Source organism: Argentina silus (genome assembly GCF_951799395.1).
Source record: "Argentina silus genome assembly, chromosome: 13".
NCBI lineage: Eukaryota > Metazoa > Chordata > Actinopteri > Argentiniformes > Argentinidae > Argentina > Argentina silus.
In genome coordinates this window covers 6,767,073-6,780,887 of record NC_139667.1, presented here as the reverse complement: position 1 = coordinate 6,780,887, position 13,815 = coordinate 6,767,073, and the positions used below count along the sequence as shown (strand labels likewise).

At 41.3% G+C, this 13,815-nt stretch overlaps 3 protein-coding genes across 3 annotated transcripts; 1 reads left to right on the top strand and 2 right to left on the bottom strand.

The window, feature by feature from the left end:
* Positions 1-31: 31 nt before the first annotated feature.
* On the bottom strand, positions 32-3,300 carry rdh12 (retinol dehydrogenase 12). Its single transcript, XM_083683103.1, has 7 exons — positions 2,996-3,300; positions 2,211-2,329; positions 1,808-1,963; positions 1,582-1,686; positions 1,145-1,354; positions 743-932; positions 32-541 (listed from the first exon to the last, which is right to left on the bottom strand). The coding sequence occupies exons 1-7, from the start codon at positions 3,070-3,072 to the stop codon at positions 430-432; spliced, it is 969 nt and encodes a 322-aa protein (XP_083539229.1). The 5' UTR covers positions 3,073-3,300; the 3' UTR covers positions 32-429.
* A 420-nt stretch (positions 3,301-3,720) lies between these two features.
* Positions 3,721-7,138, top strand: vti1b (vesicle transport through interaction with t-SNAREs 1B). The gene is made up of 6 exons (XM_083683863.1): positions 3,721-4,042; positions 4,367-4,425; positions 4,872-5,066; positions 5,171-5,344; positions 5,448-5,509; positions 5,975-7,138. Exons 1-6 carry the CDS (start codon positions 3,946-3,948, stop codon positions 6,066-6,068), a joined length of 681 nt encoding a protein of 226 aa, XP_083539989.1. The 5' UTR covers positions 3,721-3,945; the 3' UTR covers positions 6,069-7,138.
* A 734-nt stretch (positions 7,139-7,872) lies between these two features.
* Positions 7,873-13,145, bottom strand: arg2 (arginase 2). The gene is made up of 8 exons (XM_083683187.1): positions 12,955-13,145; positions 12,759-12,831; positions 10,126-10,300; positions 9,865-10,024; positions 9,662-9,756; positions 9,429-9,533; positions 9,132-9,268; positions 7,873-8,787 (listed from the first exon to the last, which is right to left on the bottom strand). The coding sequence occupies exons 1-8, from the start codon at positions 13,063-13,065 to the stop codon at positions 8,597-8,599; spliced, it is 1,047 nt and encodes a 348-aa protein (XP_083539313.1). The 5' UTR covers positions 13,066-13,145; the 3' UTR covers positions 7,873-8,596.
* Positions 13,146-13,815: the final 670 nt, after the last annotated feature.

Below are 13,815 nucleotides of genomic sequence, written 5' to 3'. Positions count from 1 at the left end.
ATTGATAACACAAACCATGACAGTAAGCAGCTAGTAATATTTTGCTTTATTTACAGTATATGTAAACATTCAACTCTTAACATGACTGCAAATGTGGTAAAAGGCATGTTCGACATTTGTATAAAATACATCCATAGAAATCTTGGCAGCTTAACATGTGCTGGATGCTGAGCGGTACAACCAAACAGGGAAATAAAACAAGCTTGGAATGGGCAGTGATAAATCTGAAAAAACAAATTCCATAACAAGGTTCTTCTTAATTTACCCTGGCTAGACCCTTCACAGTATCTATGTTACAGTATTATCATTCCTGAAATCCCATTAGGCAACTGTAGTTAAAGGTACAGTATAATGACAAGAAATGATACAAATATCTAATCATATTGAAACGAGAAGGATTCCTTTGAGAACAGATATGGCGGACAGTGACTAACAGGATGGTTCCCATTCAATGCCGAGTAGCTCACAGCTGGCATCCCATAGTTTCCGTGCTGTATCCTCACTCCTACCTTGGGGCGCCACAAATGCTGGGGCGCAGTCACTGTAACAGAGATTAACAAGTATGCCATTACTTTAGTTACTGAGGTGGTCAGTGTCTGCACCTGAAATGAACTCACACCTGTTTATCCTCTCTTGTATGAAAAGCATAGTCCATTTTCTTTCCTTCATCGCCATATTTCAATCCAGCTATAGTAAGGAGCAGGATCTGCCGAGCTATATACGGCATAATCCCTCCACCTACCTGAAGTGTTTTCCAGAGATGGATTGCAGCTCGTCGGCCACTGCACAGTAAATGGATGTCTGTGCTCCCTCCCGTGGCTTCTTCAGGAACACGGAGAAGAGCGTGAACAGTATGGACATGATAGAAGAGTGTCTCACCAGCTCAGAGCGTACAGACCCTGGGTGAACCGAGTTCACAGTCACACTGGAACCTGGGAAACAACATGGCAGAGGGCAAGTGGTCACCACAGGGACGGTGTTACTCCATGATTGTCCACTGTATGAAGATGTTTATGGCTACTGGTAAGTACCCCCTAGTGAATGTGATAGTTTTACCATTCGGTTTCTGTTTTTGTCATTTGACTGGAATTCTAGGCATGTGATTCTACTGTACGCTTGTTCTCTACTTCCTCATACAGTGTACCTTTGAGTCTGCTGGCCAGCTCCCTGGCAAACAGCACATTGGCCAGTTTGCTCTGGCAGTATGCTAAGCCACTGTTGTAGCTGCCTTGGCTCAGCAGGTCATGAAAACGGATCCAGCCAAAGTTGTGACCAAAAGAGGAGACCACGACAATGCGTGCTGGTGCACTGCGCTGCAATAGTCCAATCAGGAGGTATGTCAACAGGAAGTGCCCTACCAGGAGTAAACAACACATTCAATCAACATTGCATTGCATTGTTATATCCTTTATCAGAACATGGATATTATTAGAATAGAAACATACTGCATTGTTATGTAATTGAACGGAAACTGGCTGCTTCAACCTTCCGCCCACATGGCTCTTCTTCCATGACTGCCAGTCTTTTAAGCCCCTGAGTCTCAATAGCCCCCCCCCCATTAGTCTGCAAAGTCCCTCTCACCTAGGTGATTGACACCCAGCTGCATCTCAAAGCCGTCTGTGGTTTTGGTGTAGGGACACATCATTACCCCAGCATTGTTAATCAGGATATGCAGATGGTTGACCTCTGAAGTGGAAAGAGATGCAAAAGGGGAAACACAGCGTGACAACAAGTTTGTGGTTTCCTGTCATTTAGATGTAAATCTGGGAGGAATTTTAGCATTAAAAGTCACATGTACCATGCATACCTTTGAGGAATTTCTGTGCAAAGGCGCGTATGGAGCAGGTATCGGCTAGATCGAGCTCTCGGACCTCCACCTGTGCGTTGCTGTATACAGCACGCATCCATGCTGCAGCCTCCTCCCCCTTCTCCACATCCCGGCATGCCAGAATTACCCTCGCCCCTGTAAAAGACACACAACCATATCACCAAGTTGGCTTCTTGATGAGATGCCATTGCAAAGACAATGCTGTATGTTTCCAAATACACACAAAGGCATCCTATCCTCTACTTTTAGGTCTACTGCTCAGTGACAGAGTTGATTGGGATTCAAATCACTTCGCTTCTCCTGTCCTTTGAGGTCGTGAGGGAAAGGAGGCAAGGAAAAGACACCTGAATTACTTTTAGGCCAAATGGGTTATGTTTGTCACCTCGTATTGCCAGGTCTAGTGCTGTCTCCTTCCCAATGCCTGTGTTGGCTCCAGTTATTAGGGCTGTCTTCCCATCAAGGCGGGTCATGGACTGACAAGCTCCACCGGCAGAATATTTCCTTGGCAAGAAAGAAAGGTGTATTCTAATCAAATGGAGCACATCTTTTCTGTTTTGTAATTCCACATTATGCATTCAATATTACTGTTTGGTTACAGGGAAAGGACTCACCACGCACAGTGCTACAGTATTCAGTGAGCAAGAGGACATTTCGCAAGACTATCCCTCTCTGAACAATTACTGGACGTCAGGTCGTACGACCCACGCCACGAAACAAGGCGAAGTACATAACCAATGACTTAGCGCAGAAATGCATACAAATATAACTCCGCCTACGCTCGACCGCCTGATATGCATATCACGGAGAACAGCTCTATTCCCCCGATGTAATTCGGATTCTTTGGATTTAAACATTAAACATTTTTAAAACCGCAGTAAAGACTTGATTGTTCATTCCATCAAATTGGTATTATTACCATAATTACCGTATGTTGGCTTTATTATGAACATGATTGTGTTTTATGGGCTGTGACACAGTAAGCTATATAATGTCATGTACTCTATCCTGATGTGCAGCCAAACTAAATCACCTTTTGCTGTTGCATTTTATAAAAATCATTTATAAAATGTATAATATGATGTTGTAACCTAAATAAGGAGGTGATGCTGCCTTGAACAACAATAGACACAATTGCATTGAATAGCCTACTTATCACGTCACTCTTACCTTATGTGTGGTGCAAACAAAATCATCAGAAGTGTTACCACTCCGAGGCCTGCGACAATTAATACAAGCACCATCATGACACGGATCTATGATCAATCCTCTTCTCACTCTCGTTCCATAGTTCGATTCTGTGCTCGACAGCTGATGGAGGGGTAGCTGGTGTCAGCGCAGAGAGAGATGCTAGTTGAATGGGATCCTGGGATTGTAGTTTTCTGTAATTTAGATTCAAACGCATGTACAATATTTTAAGCATGCGTGCATTAATTGAATTACATTGTGAATTAGTGCTAGGCGTAACATACATTTGTTAAATCACATTTTTTTTCGTATTACAGCCTTTGCTGAATTTATTTGGTTAGTGATAAAAAATATTTTTCCTAAATCCATCAAATCTATCTTTTTGTTTTGTTTTGGTTGCAATTTTATCAAATGTGCCATGTGATTTGTAAGATAGAGACCTTATATGAACGACATGTTTTATGTGATGATTCCATAGACTTAACATTCATTTAGCTACTGCATTTAAAAACTACATTTACCAGAATTCACTAGTAGCATAGCTGTCATGGTAAAGCCTGTATAAATATTTTAGACGCATAATTTAAATTCGACCGCAATCTAGTACTTATTACATCTGAAGTATACAGCATGACCTTTCAATATAATTTGGATATATTCTTATAATTTCTTTTACAGCATATGCTTAGAATTCTAATGGTGATGATTTGATGACATGTTCAGGCAGTCAACATGTGACAAGATCACGAGGACCAGTGAGAATACGGAAACAGTCTCGAGGATCTTGTTAGAGATTTGGTTTGATCAACAAAGGGTGTATATAAGGGTTTGAGTTTATGTTTGAAGTCTTTAGCGGGATAATTGACAGTTTTTGTGCCAAGAACCAAACGTAAACTTCAAGACATATATATCGAAGTCAAAATTGATGCAAAATGTCGTCGGAAGAATTTGAAAAGTTGCAAGAGATATACAAATCACTGTATGACGAGCTCAAGCTGATGCCAGACAGAGCCCTGAGATGTCATGGAGGTAAAGACAACTTTTAAAACGAATCTAGTTATCTCAACTGTCTCCTTACCTCTTCACTTCGTGCACCCTGTCGACACTAGGTAGATTATTATACAGTATGTCAACATTTAACAGAATGAAGTGGCTCACACTGAGCCCAGCTTTTGAAAACCATGTCCAAAGATCTCTGTTGGTAGTGTATATAGTATAGCCATTTTTAAGACAAGAATGGTCGTATTTAGAAAACAATGACACATTTCTGAATCGTCCACATCACACCAAGCATTAGTAAAGAGTTGTTTGATACTTGTGATATTACCATCTCATGTGTGTTCTCTTTTTCAGAGGAGAAGAAGAGATTGGTGAGGGCCTTTGATGAGAGGGTTGGAGAGGCAGAGGAAGTAGTAAGTATGTCTGTGACACCTTAGCAGGGGTGAAGCTGCTCAGCTCAGTTCAGTTGTCACTTCAGTCACTCGATGTGTGTGTGGTGGCTTTGATGGAGTTAATCTTAGATTCTCCTTGCAGGTTATTATCTCAGATCTAACGACTTCCCATGTTGTTTGATCTGTAATGGTTTTAGCCGTCTTTTCAAGTCTTCCATGAAAAAACTGTTATGGCAGTTACCGGATGCAAACCTTTTGTTCTTATTGTCCTCTCATATTTCCTCATATGAGATATATATTACCAGATTTTCTACACCAGGGGGCACTAGTGAATTGATAGTCAGAATTGTATAGATAAATGCAGACAGTTCACTGATTAAACCCTGATTAACCCAATTGGCCAAATAATAATGTAACATTCCTCACAAGCATGTTTACATCTCGTGTTTCTTATGGTGAACCTACAGCTGCAAGGAATGGACAAAGAGCTGCTGGGTGCTCCCTCCACCTACCGAAATGCGATGTCCACAAAGCTGCGCATGTACCGCCGGGACTTGGGCAAGATGCAACGGGAGATGAAGGGCTCTGACCTGGGCCTGGGCTTCCAAGCCCGGCCAACAGAAGGCAGTTATGGTGTCTATTCATCTCAGAATGAACACAGCGTGAGTATGGAACACCTGGACCATTGTCACTTGACTTCTCTTATTGCACTTGTCTTGCAGGTGTTGACTATGGGAAGTTGTTTTTTTTTCCCACTCTTATTCAGACACATGTGCAGTCACAGAGGGCCTTGCTGCTTCAGGGCACGGATTCCCTAAACAACGCCACTCAGAGCTTAGAGCGTACCCACCGCATTGCTGCTGAGACAGACCAGATCGGTACAGACATCATAGAGGAGCTGGGAGAGCAGAGAGAGCAGCTGGATCGCACCAGAGATAGGGTGAGTTGGAGGGCTTTGAGTGATTAACTAACAAGAGAGTTGTAGTGGGGGTGGCACTGAAGTTACATATGATTCTGTTGTCTCCCTTTGTGCCATCTTGCAGTTGGTCCACACTGGAGAGAACCTTAGCCGAAGTCGGAAGATCCTGCGTGCCATGTCTCGTCGGTGAGTGCTATCTCTTTGCGTATTTAAACCATTTCAATTGTGCTCTATAGTAGCGTTGGGTGATTTTCTTAATCATGATATTACAATATACAGTAATATTGTACATTGCTGAAGTAGGTTAGCTACATGCCAGCGTGAGCAAAAATGACTGAACTGTAGCACGTGTGTGTATGGCTGGTGTTGTAAGTAGTCTGGTGAAACAAAGACATGTTTTCACAGCTAAATGTGCTTTGCCCTGCAAAAGGTGGGACACTGCACTTGTAGTTATGCACATATCTTGAGTTTTAAGCCCTTTCACAGACTATTTTCTGTAAAATAACAAAATCACAATATGCTCCATATTCGATAATATGTCATATCTGCCCAACCCTACTCTAAATGTTTTTTGTTGTGATCAGCTCTCTCATCTATTAGTTGAATCTTTTGCCTTGAAATGAGTTGTTCTGTTTCTCTTTCCCTTTGTAGACTGATGACAAACAAACTGCTGTTATCTATTATCATTTTAATGGAGCTGGCCGTATTGGGTGCTGTTGTCTACCTGAAGTTCTTCCGCAAGTAGGAAAGCTGCCGCATCTACAAGCAACACAGTTTGGTTCGGGCAAAGCTCCTCTCTTTTCAACTTCGTCATCTTTTGTCCACCCATACCTGACTGTCCTCCTGACCCAATCACCACTAAACTCTTGTGATTTTCCCAGGAGTGCATATAAGGACAAAATAATGGCTCCATTTTCAAGGGGGGAGATCAGGACAAATGAGAGCGGAATTAAGTTTTCTGCTCCCACAGGAACATATGAGACTGAACAAGCGATGTTTCTGAGGCATGCGGACCAAACCCATAGACATGGTGTAAGCATTGCATATGGATGTCAGCATTCAATTGCCACCCTTCTGCCTCACAGACTCTATTGATAATGATGGCGTGTTATTTACTGCTTGCTCCAAGATGCAGAGTAAGATCCATGTGTGTGTCTCAGGTCAGAACATAGTTATGTTCCAAAATGAACCCTACCTTCTTGTGACATCTTTCTGACAAAACCTTGTGTGTTGACCAGTTGGAGGAATAGGGTTGATGAAAGTTAACTTTTGGGACAAACTCATAGTCTTTAAAATGCATGAAATTCGAATGCTTCCTCTCTAAATTGTATTCCCAATAGAAGTATGCACTTTATTTTACAGAAATGTACAGAAATGACCAGGTATTAACATTATAAAAACAATTACACAACAATAACCTATGAAGTACCTGTTTTAATCTCATTCACTATCATTCATTCACTGACTTAATATTCTAGTAAATACTAAAGAAACATAAAGTGAAGCCGAATTATCTATGACATATTTTACTTACTACACTGTGAACATGATAAAGTAAACAAATAATGTTTTGAATGTATTTTACTGCATTATATTTTGGGTAAGTCTCTGGGTAACTCTGATATATGGATAACTCTGAACCCATATTCAAAATCGAATGGTCAGGGGATAGGGATTGGTTTTGACATGATTTTAGGTCCGACTCACACAAATGGTATCAAAATTGATATAGGCCTACATATTAAACATGGACTTGTGATTGAAGTTAGTTTATTCTTTAAAAAAATATCTAATGTAGTATTAAAGCTAGCTCTTAACCTCAGTTTGTCTTTGTTTGTTTGATGGTCTGTAAAAAGGGTGCCAAGAAAACATTCCCCACACCATTACACCTCCACCACCATAAGAAGGTGTACAGGTGTTCCTAATAATAAAGTGCTCAGTGACTGTAGTTTACAAACAGCGACACAACACAGATAAGACCATGCTAGTGCTGTGTAAACTAGTAGGCATCTGCTACTATAAAGTTAATTCACACAGACGATAAGGGTGATCAAGGGTTATTATTATACACTCTGGCTCACTGACGGTGTTTGTTTTCTCCGGTGTTACTGTAGTTCAAAAACAAATATTCCCAGTCTGGAGGAGATTAGCATTATCTACTCAGCATAGATATTACATAAAAGCTCATTTTTGACATGGACAACAAGTTATAGCTAGAGTGAGTGACATGTAGCAAGTAAACAAGATTGTTGGACCAAGGAAGCTCAGTTAAGCAAATACCACCCTTCTGTCTTCATCTCTGGGAATGGGAATGGCAACTCACTTTTGATTAACTTGTAAAGTACCCTATTACTGCCCCTCTTATTGTTTAGGCACCACTTTGGGTTCCTTGATGAAAAATAATTAGAAAATCTCTGACCACCTAAATTCCAAGGTGAAAAATAACTTGGAAACATTTAAAATGTCCACATCGGATTAATTGGTAGAATGAACTTTTTTTTGTATCGACTGACAGCCCTAATATAAACAGATACAGACTGATCCAACTGTGGAAGACTAAAATAACCATTCTTTATTTAAAAGACGAGTCATTCAGTAGTCACATCAAAGGCAAATGAAATTTTAAACGAATTAAATACATCATTGCACTCATCATAACTTATTGAAATTAAATGGAAAAATGTCCACTTGACTGGCTAATACGCTGACTATTGTAAAACCACACAATCAGTAAATGCACATATATAGATTAATTGACATTACTACAGTACAAAACATAATTCTAGTGAAAATACATAAAACCACAGCTGGTCCAAAAGTGCATTTATGTTCACACCAGACTGTAGTGACATGTTCATACAGCACAGGTTGCACATTGCCTGAAGCAGACTCATGCATTTCATGTAAACCAAGTGACTGTACCAACCTTTACATTTAGGGTAGCAGTGTCATCTCCAAGTTTAACTGATTATGTTAATGATGATGCTCTGAATTGTGAAAGTATATAAATATTCAACGAGTGGAGTAGGACCATTTTTGTAAAAAAAAAAAAAAAAACATTTAGCCCTTTAACAGCTCATGTGTTCATGTCACATTCTGTCATATTTTATATGACTTGGGTTTGACTGCTGAAATTGACGCTATACAGTACATAGAGAGAGAGAGAAAAAATACACAATCACAATTCAAACTACAGTTCCATTCTGTAAATCAGTCTTTTGTTCAAAAGGAATGCGCTGTGGTGATATAAGTTCTTGGTGTCTGGCAGCTCTTCTAGAGCCGTAGCTGCTCTGTGTCTTCCTTGGCTGAGGGAATCTCCGTGAAAACTCCATGGGCTCCCTCGCGCGTCTGCCCCAGAGATGATGCGATTACATCAACCGCCAGTCCTGCTGTGGCCTCCACTGCTTCGCGGCTTGCCCCAAGGACAGGGTTCACCTCCACCAGGTCCATCGCTGACAATAGCCCTGCACCACACAAGTACAGTCTCTTAGTTTCAATTCACCTGCGTCATCCTTGAAAATACTGAGAAATTTTACTTCATAGAAAATGCCTCTACTAGTGTGGTTTGCAACTGGTCCCATTCTACTCATTAGATCTCTATCGGCAACATTAGCACTGAGCGAACCTCAGGTGTGGCATGGCCATGTGTTTATTGTCCATAACATTAGATTCTTGCAAGTGCGTGCGCTCAAGCACTGCAGTAACAATAGTTTACTTAGCCTCTATCATAGCTTATCATAGCTTGATCTTTTTTGTAAAATGTAATGGTTGAAACCTGTGGCATCCTGCACATAACTTCTTAACATACCTGTGTTATGGATTTCCTCTGTGATGTAGATGCCCTCTCTGTAGGTCAAACCCCCATTTACTGGAGTCCCTGTGGCGGGAGCCAGGGAAGGGTCAAACGCATCTATGTCAAAGCTCAAGTGGATCGGCCGCTGTTTCCTATTCAAGAAAAGGGGAACACAGGGTTGGACTCTCAATAATGCATAGCTCAAATGTTAGTTATTAATCTTTGGAACCTTTTGTACATAGGAAATCTCAAAGTCATACAGGGATGCAGGTTTCAAGGATATGCTCTAATCTTCTTGAGATATTCAATTACCTTGCCAAAAGATGATCAAGAGTAACCTCCATAACCCTTTGGATACCGATCCTGTCAATGTCTCTCATAGTGAAGTACTGGATACCCAAGTTCTTCAGGATGGAGCTGTAAGAAGCAAGGGGAATATAATGCCATAAGTAATTTGCAGAACTGGTGTAGTTAATACTAATGTGTACAAAGCAACCGTGTGAAGTAACTATATGCGTAGTAATCTACAAGGGCACTGCGCTTACTGCTCGCCAGGGTCTACGTCCCGCAGTCCAATGTACACCAGGTCTCTGGAGGAGAGGAATGGCTTCATCCAGGAGAACCCTGGGAGTTCTGGCATCTATGGTTAGAATACAGAAGGTAAGTATCTGAAGAGAGAGTGTAATGTAGTGTAGTATTTCCATACTGGCGTGGCAGTACATAAAGGCAGTCAAACTGCTCTGCTTACCTTGTCCTGCAGCTCTTTGAGCATGAAAGCCACAGATTGGCCGTGGAGGTTGCCTGACGGCGAAGTCGTAGGTGTATTGACATCTGCATGGGCGTCAACCCAGATTAGACACAGGTCAGGACACTGCTGGGCGTGGCCTTCCACTGAGCCAATAGCAAGGCTGTCAGGGAGATGAATCAGCATGTTATGATGTTATCAATATTAATTAAATACATTATGTATTCTCTGAGAGAATAACAGTCTATTGTATGTAATAGTCACCTGTGGTCACCTCCCAGCATGACAGTCGTGTGTCCGGCAACAACTGCACTGCTCACAGCGCTTGAGAGTAGCTTATTGGCTTGGCCAACGGTGCGAGGGAAGGGCACACGCATGTAGGGTTCATCGTTCTCAAGGTGCTGGAAGCTCAGGTCTCCAAAGTCATGCACAGGGCAATCTGTGGAAATCAAAAGCCCAGTGTTTAATCAATAGAGCATTTTATGGATTCATTTAAGCACCTTGTGTAATTGTCATTTCTGAGGCATACGTCCAGGGCTGCTCAGTCTTAAGACTCTATGTACCCTGACTGACTCAGCCCACTCCCCTTCCTGTCTCCTTGACAAGGCTGAGTCATTCAATGCCGTTGGACTGTAGTGTGTCTGACTGTGCACTTTTCATGTGGCCCAGTTCCAGGCGGGGACTACTAAGGAACACCACATGCTATGATGGAGTAAACACAGAGGAATGTCAACGGGTTGAGATGGTAAACTAACTCCTCAAGTTGAAATACCCCCACCCGTGCCATTGAATTGCTAGCTTCTCAGTGGTGTAGCTGGTTAATAACGGAGTGCAAGGAAAAAATACTGTTTACAGTATTTACTGTAACGCCTGTTACACATACTACTGGTATCAACAACCAAACTTGGTTTATGAGATGAGGTAAATAAGTGATCTGATCAACGGGGGTACACTATTACCCTTGATGTGGGTGTAGTGTTACTCTGCTGAGCCGAGGAGGACCAATGTGGTACCCCTTTACCCTTCATAGACATAATGACAGGAATAGCTCTGAATGTCCCTGTTAAAGCAGTCGTTTGATAGAGAACCCCTTGCAAATGTGCTAGTGAAACAGATGTCAAGTTGTTGCAAACAGTCGCCCCGCAATTCCAGTTGCTCCGACCAAGTCTTGAACTTGCGACCATCTCAACTCGGTTACACTAAGATGGAATGCAGTTTGCTGTTTGGTGATCTAACTTTATCCTATATTTCAATTATTAATCTACAAAATCTGTGAATGCACATATGATTAAAACAATAAATGATTACTTATCTTGGAAGGCCAGTTCAATAGGCATACTTTATGGTCCTTTGCAACCATAGATCCTATTCCTAACCCCTTTTCTTGTGGAGGTTACTTTGCTCTGAAGCTTTCCGTTAGACTCCTGAAGTGTCATGTTTGTGGATTTTCCTTTGGTAAGACATTTGCTTACTGGTTGGAGTGGAATTTTTAAACTGATGCAATGTTACTCATGTTCAATGCAACTGGGGATGAAGTGTCCTTCTTTGGCAAGTGTTCACTGCGCAGTATCTGGTTTTGGCAGCTATATGAAGATGGATATTGAATTACTAACTTGGCTGTTGCGAAACTGTATCAGCAGAATATCTTTCACAGAACCCGTTTTTAATGAACGTTCCATCTCATCAGATCGTGTTTGGCTACTTTTTCCAGTCATGTAGAGATCTATATGGACAGGTTTAAGATTAAGGCAGCATGCTACGGCAACTTTTTCTTGAAGCCCAGGACAAAACCTGTAACTCTAGCCTAACTGTAAACCCAGCCCTATTACATTTATCCTTTTTATAGAGGAAAAACGTTGAATTGACATGGATTTCTTTGGAAGGCTTGCAATCGTCCACATCCCACAACGGAAAAAACCTCATCTAAAGATAGACTTCTCGTATTACATAATTTAGAGCGCACGCGATGTTTATCTATTCTACAGCTGATTACTCTGGCAGGAGACGGGCTTGGATTACCTAAAATGACTGGCACATTCCAGAACTGAATTTGGGAGTCCAAGACTCAACATTTAAATGCATTTAGGCTAACCTAGGATAAGATGCTGCACAAACACTGTTGCTATCGCAATCAAGAAAACAACACACCCATATAACCCTCTTTTATCGTGATCAAGAGTAGGCCTATCCACATTTTGGATAGGCCTAGATTGTTTTACATAACTGTAGTATCTGGTTAGACGCTAACTGCATTTCGTTGTCTCTGTACTTGTACTCTGCACAATGACAATAAAGTTGAATCTAATCTAATCTAATCTAATCTAATCTAGTAGACTACTGTGGAAAATCACCAATAATGATTTAACATGGCACTATTTTCATTTTTTAATTATTATAGACCTAGTTGATTTTCATCAAACTGTGTAGCATATATTGTTACACAGTTGCCGTGTGGTATAATCTCGTTGATTATAGGCTACAAATTTATTCGTATCATCTTTCAAACAGTCGAAGCAGCGATAGGGCACTCTATTGTAAAAGTGCGAAGAAGCTCCAGCTTCTTGCTCGTCGGCTACGTGCGTGCCGGGGGTGTGACTGTACAATGACGACACAGGACTTGCCCATCCGCGCCCATGTGGCCATAGAGGAAACGTTACATAATCCTTTTATGTGTGTATATCTGTCTACATTGCCACAATGAAAGATCTGAACAAAACGTTGTTTAAGCAACATTATACAACATCCCTTTACAGTAAAGGCTATGATGTAATACATACTTCCTTGATACCGGGGGTATCCAGCTAAAAGACGGTAGCGTTGGCCGTAGGAGTTCCTTCAACCTTTGTTGTAGGCCAACGTTAGATAACGCACTTTAAATAATTTCCGCCATTACATACCTAAAGTTGAAAGCCTCTCGATCAGACCCGCATCTCTGATGGCTTTGGGACCATGCTCTACTCCTCTTCTTTTCTATTGGAGAAACACGCCAGTTAACCTAAATCGATCAGTCACAGCAAATTCTAGAGAACAAAGATCTCAAACGAATCACCACTATAATGAGTTTTCACTTTCTTTAAGTTATTTGTGTCTTACCTGTCCTTTGGAGAATGGGGCACCCAGAATAGCCACTGATTGTGCCCGGCTTTGTTGACAGTTGTTGAGTTGTGTTCTCAGAAGACGAAACATTGGCCCTCTTAAAGCCATTTTAGTGTTCTCCTAGTAAACAAAACGAAATGATAGTAAATTTTTAAAAGCTGATAAAAGCTCTGCGTGATCTTGCTCCAATGGATGCTGACTATGACCGCGCTCTGGCGGGGGGCTGGTCTTATGGTCCTTTGTCTAATTCATATTCATGAGCCGCTGAATGGGCACGTGGATAAGGGCGATGGTGCATTCAGCAGCTGTAGAAAATTCAGAGATACAAGTTCCCGAGTGGGAAATAACCACTAGAACCACCCTCCAAGTCAGAATGCCAAGTGGGAAACTCGTTTGGTGATACCCGAGTTGAGACGTGTCCAATGTCACCTTATACGTTCTCGTCAGAAAAAAGACGCTGATTTTTACAGTAAATGGTAAACATGTAAACAGTGTTCATCTGTTGACTGAAGAGTTCCCACTTCAAAAGCACTTGAATGCATTTATTTCGGAGTTATGACTTCACCAACAGGGAGCGACGAGTTCCCGAGAACCAAACGAACATACCATAAGCCCAAGCAAAGGGAGTTTTTTGAGCAGAGTTTTAAATCACATTTTATCACAAAATGTTTTCCCTCTGGACACTAAGAAATTGTGTCCCCAATTGTTTTATTTCAATGTTAATATAATATTGTTACCATACATTTTACACAAATATTAGGTTACAATTCTCGTGTGATTGTTCGGAGACGCTCCTGCGTCAAGTTGGATGTCACACCTTCACAGTAGCCAATGAGAAACGTCAAAAAATGGGTTTGT

Excerpts from the sequence above, each read along its gene's own strand:
- rdh12 (XM_083683103.1), bottom strand. The coding sequence starts at position 3,072 with ATGATGGTGCTTGTATTAATTGTCGCAGGCCTCGGAGTGGTAACACTT. Across the intron at positions 933-1,144 it reads GCTGGCCAGCAGACTCAAAG|GTTCCAGTGTGACTGTGAAC; the intron begins GTACACTGTATG and ends GTTGTTTCCCAG. Across the intron at positions 542-742 it reads ATCTCTGGAAAACACTTCAG|TGACTGCGCCCCAGCATTTG; the intron begins GTAGGTGGAGGG and ends TCTCTGTTACAG.
- vti1b (XM_083683863.1), top strand. The coding sequence starts at position 3,946 with ATGTCGTCGGAAGAATTTGAAAAGTTGCAAGAGATATACAAATCACTG. Across the intron at positions 5,345-5,447 it reads TGGATCGCACCAGAGATAGG|TTGGTCCACACTGGAGAGAA; the intron begins GTGAGTTGGAGG and ends GCCATCTTGCAG. Across the intron at positions 5,510-5,974 it reads CTGCGTGCCATGTCTCGTCG|ACTGATGACAAACAAACTGC; the intron begins GTGAGTGCTATC and ends TTCCCTTTGTAG.
- arg2 (XM_083683187.1), bottom strand. The coding sequence starts at position 13,065 with ATGGCTTTAAGAGGGCCAATGTTTCGTCTTCTGAGAACACAACTCAAC. Across the intron at positions 12,832-12,954 it reads CCCCATTCTCCAAAGGACAG|AAAAGAAGAGGAGTAGAGCA; the intron begins GTAAGACACAAA and ends TTTCTCCAATAG. Across the intron at positions 10,025-10,125 it reads ATGCTGGGAGGTGACCACAG|CCTTGCTATTGGCTCAGTGG; the intron begins GTGACTATTACA and ends TCTCCCTGACAG.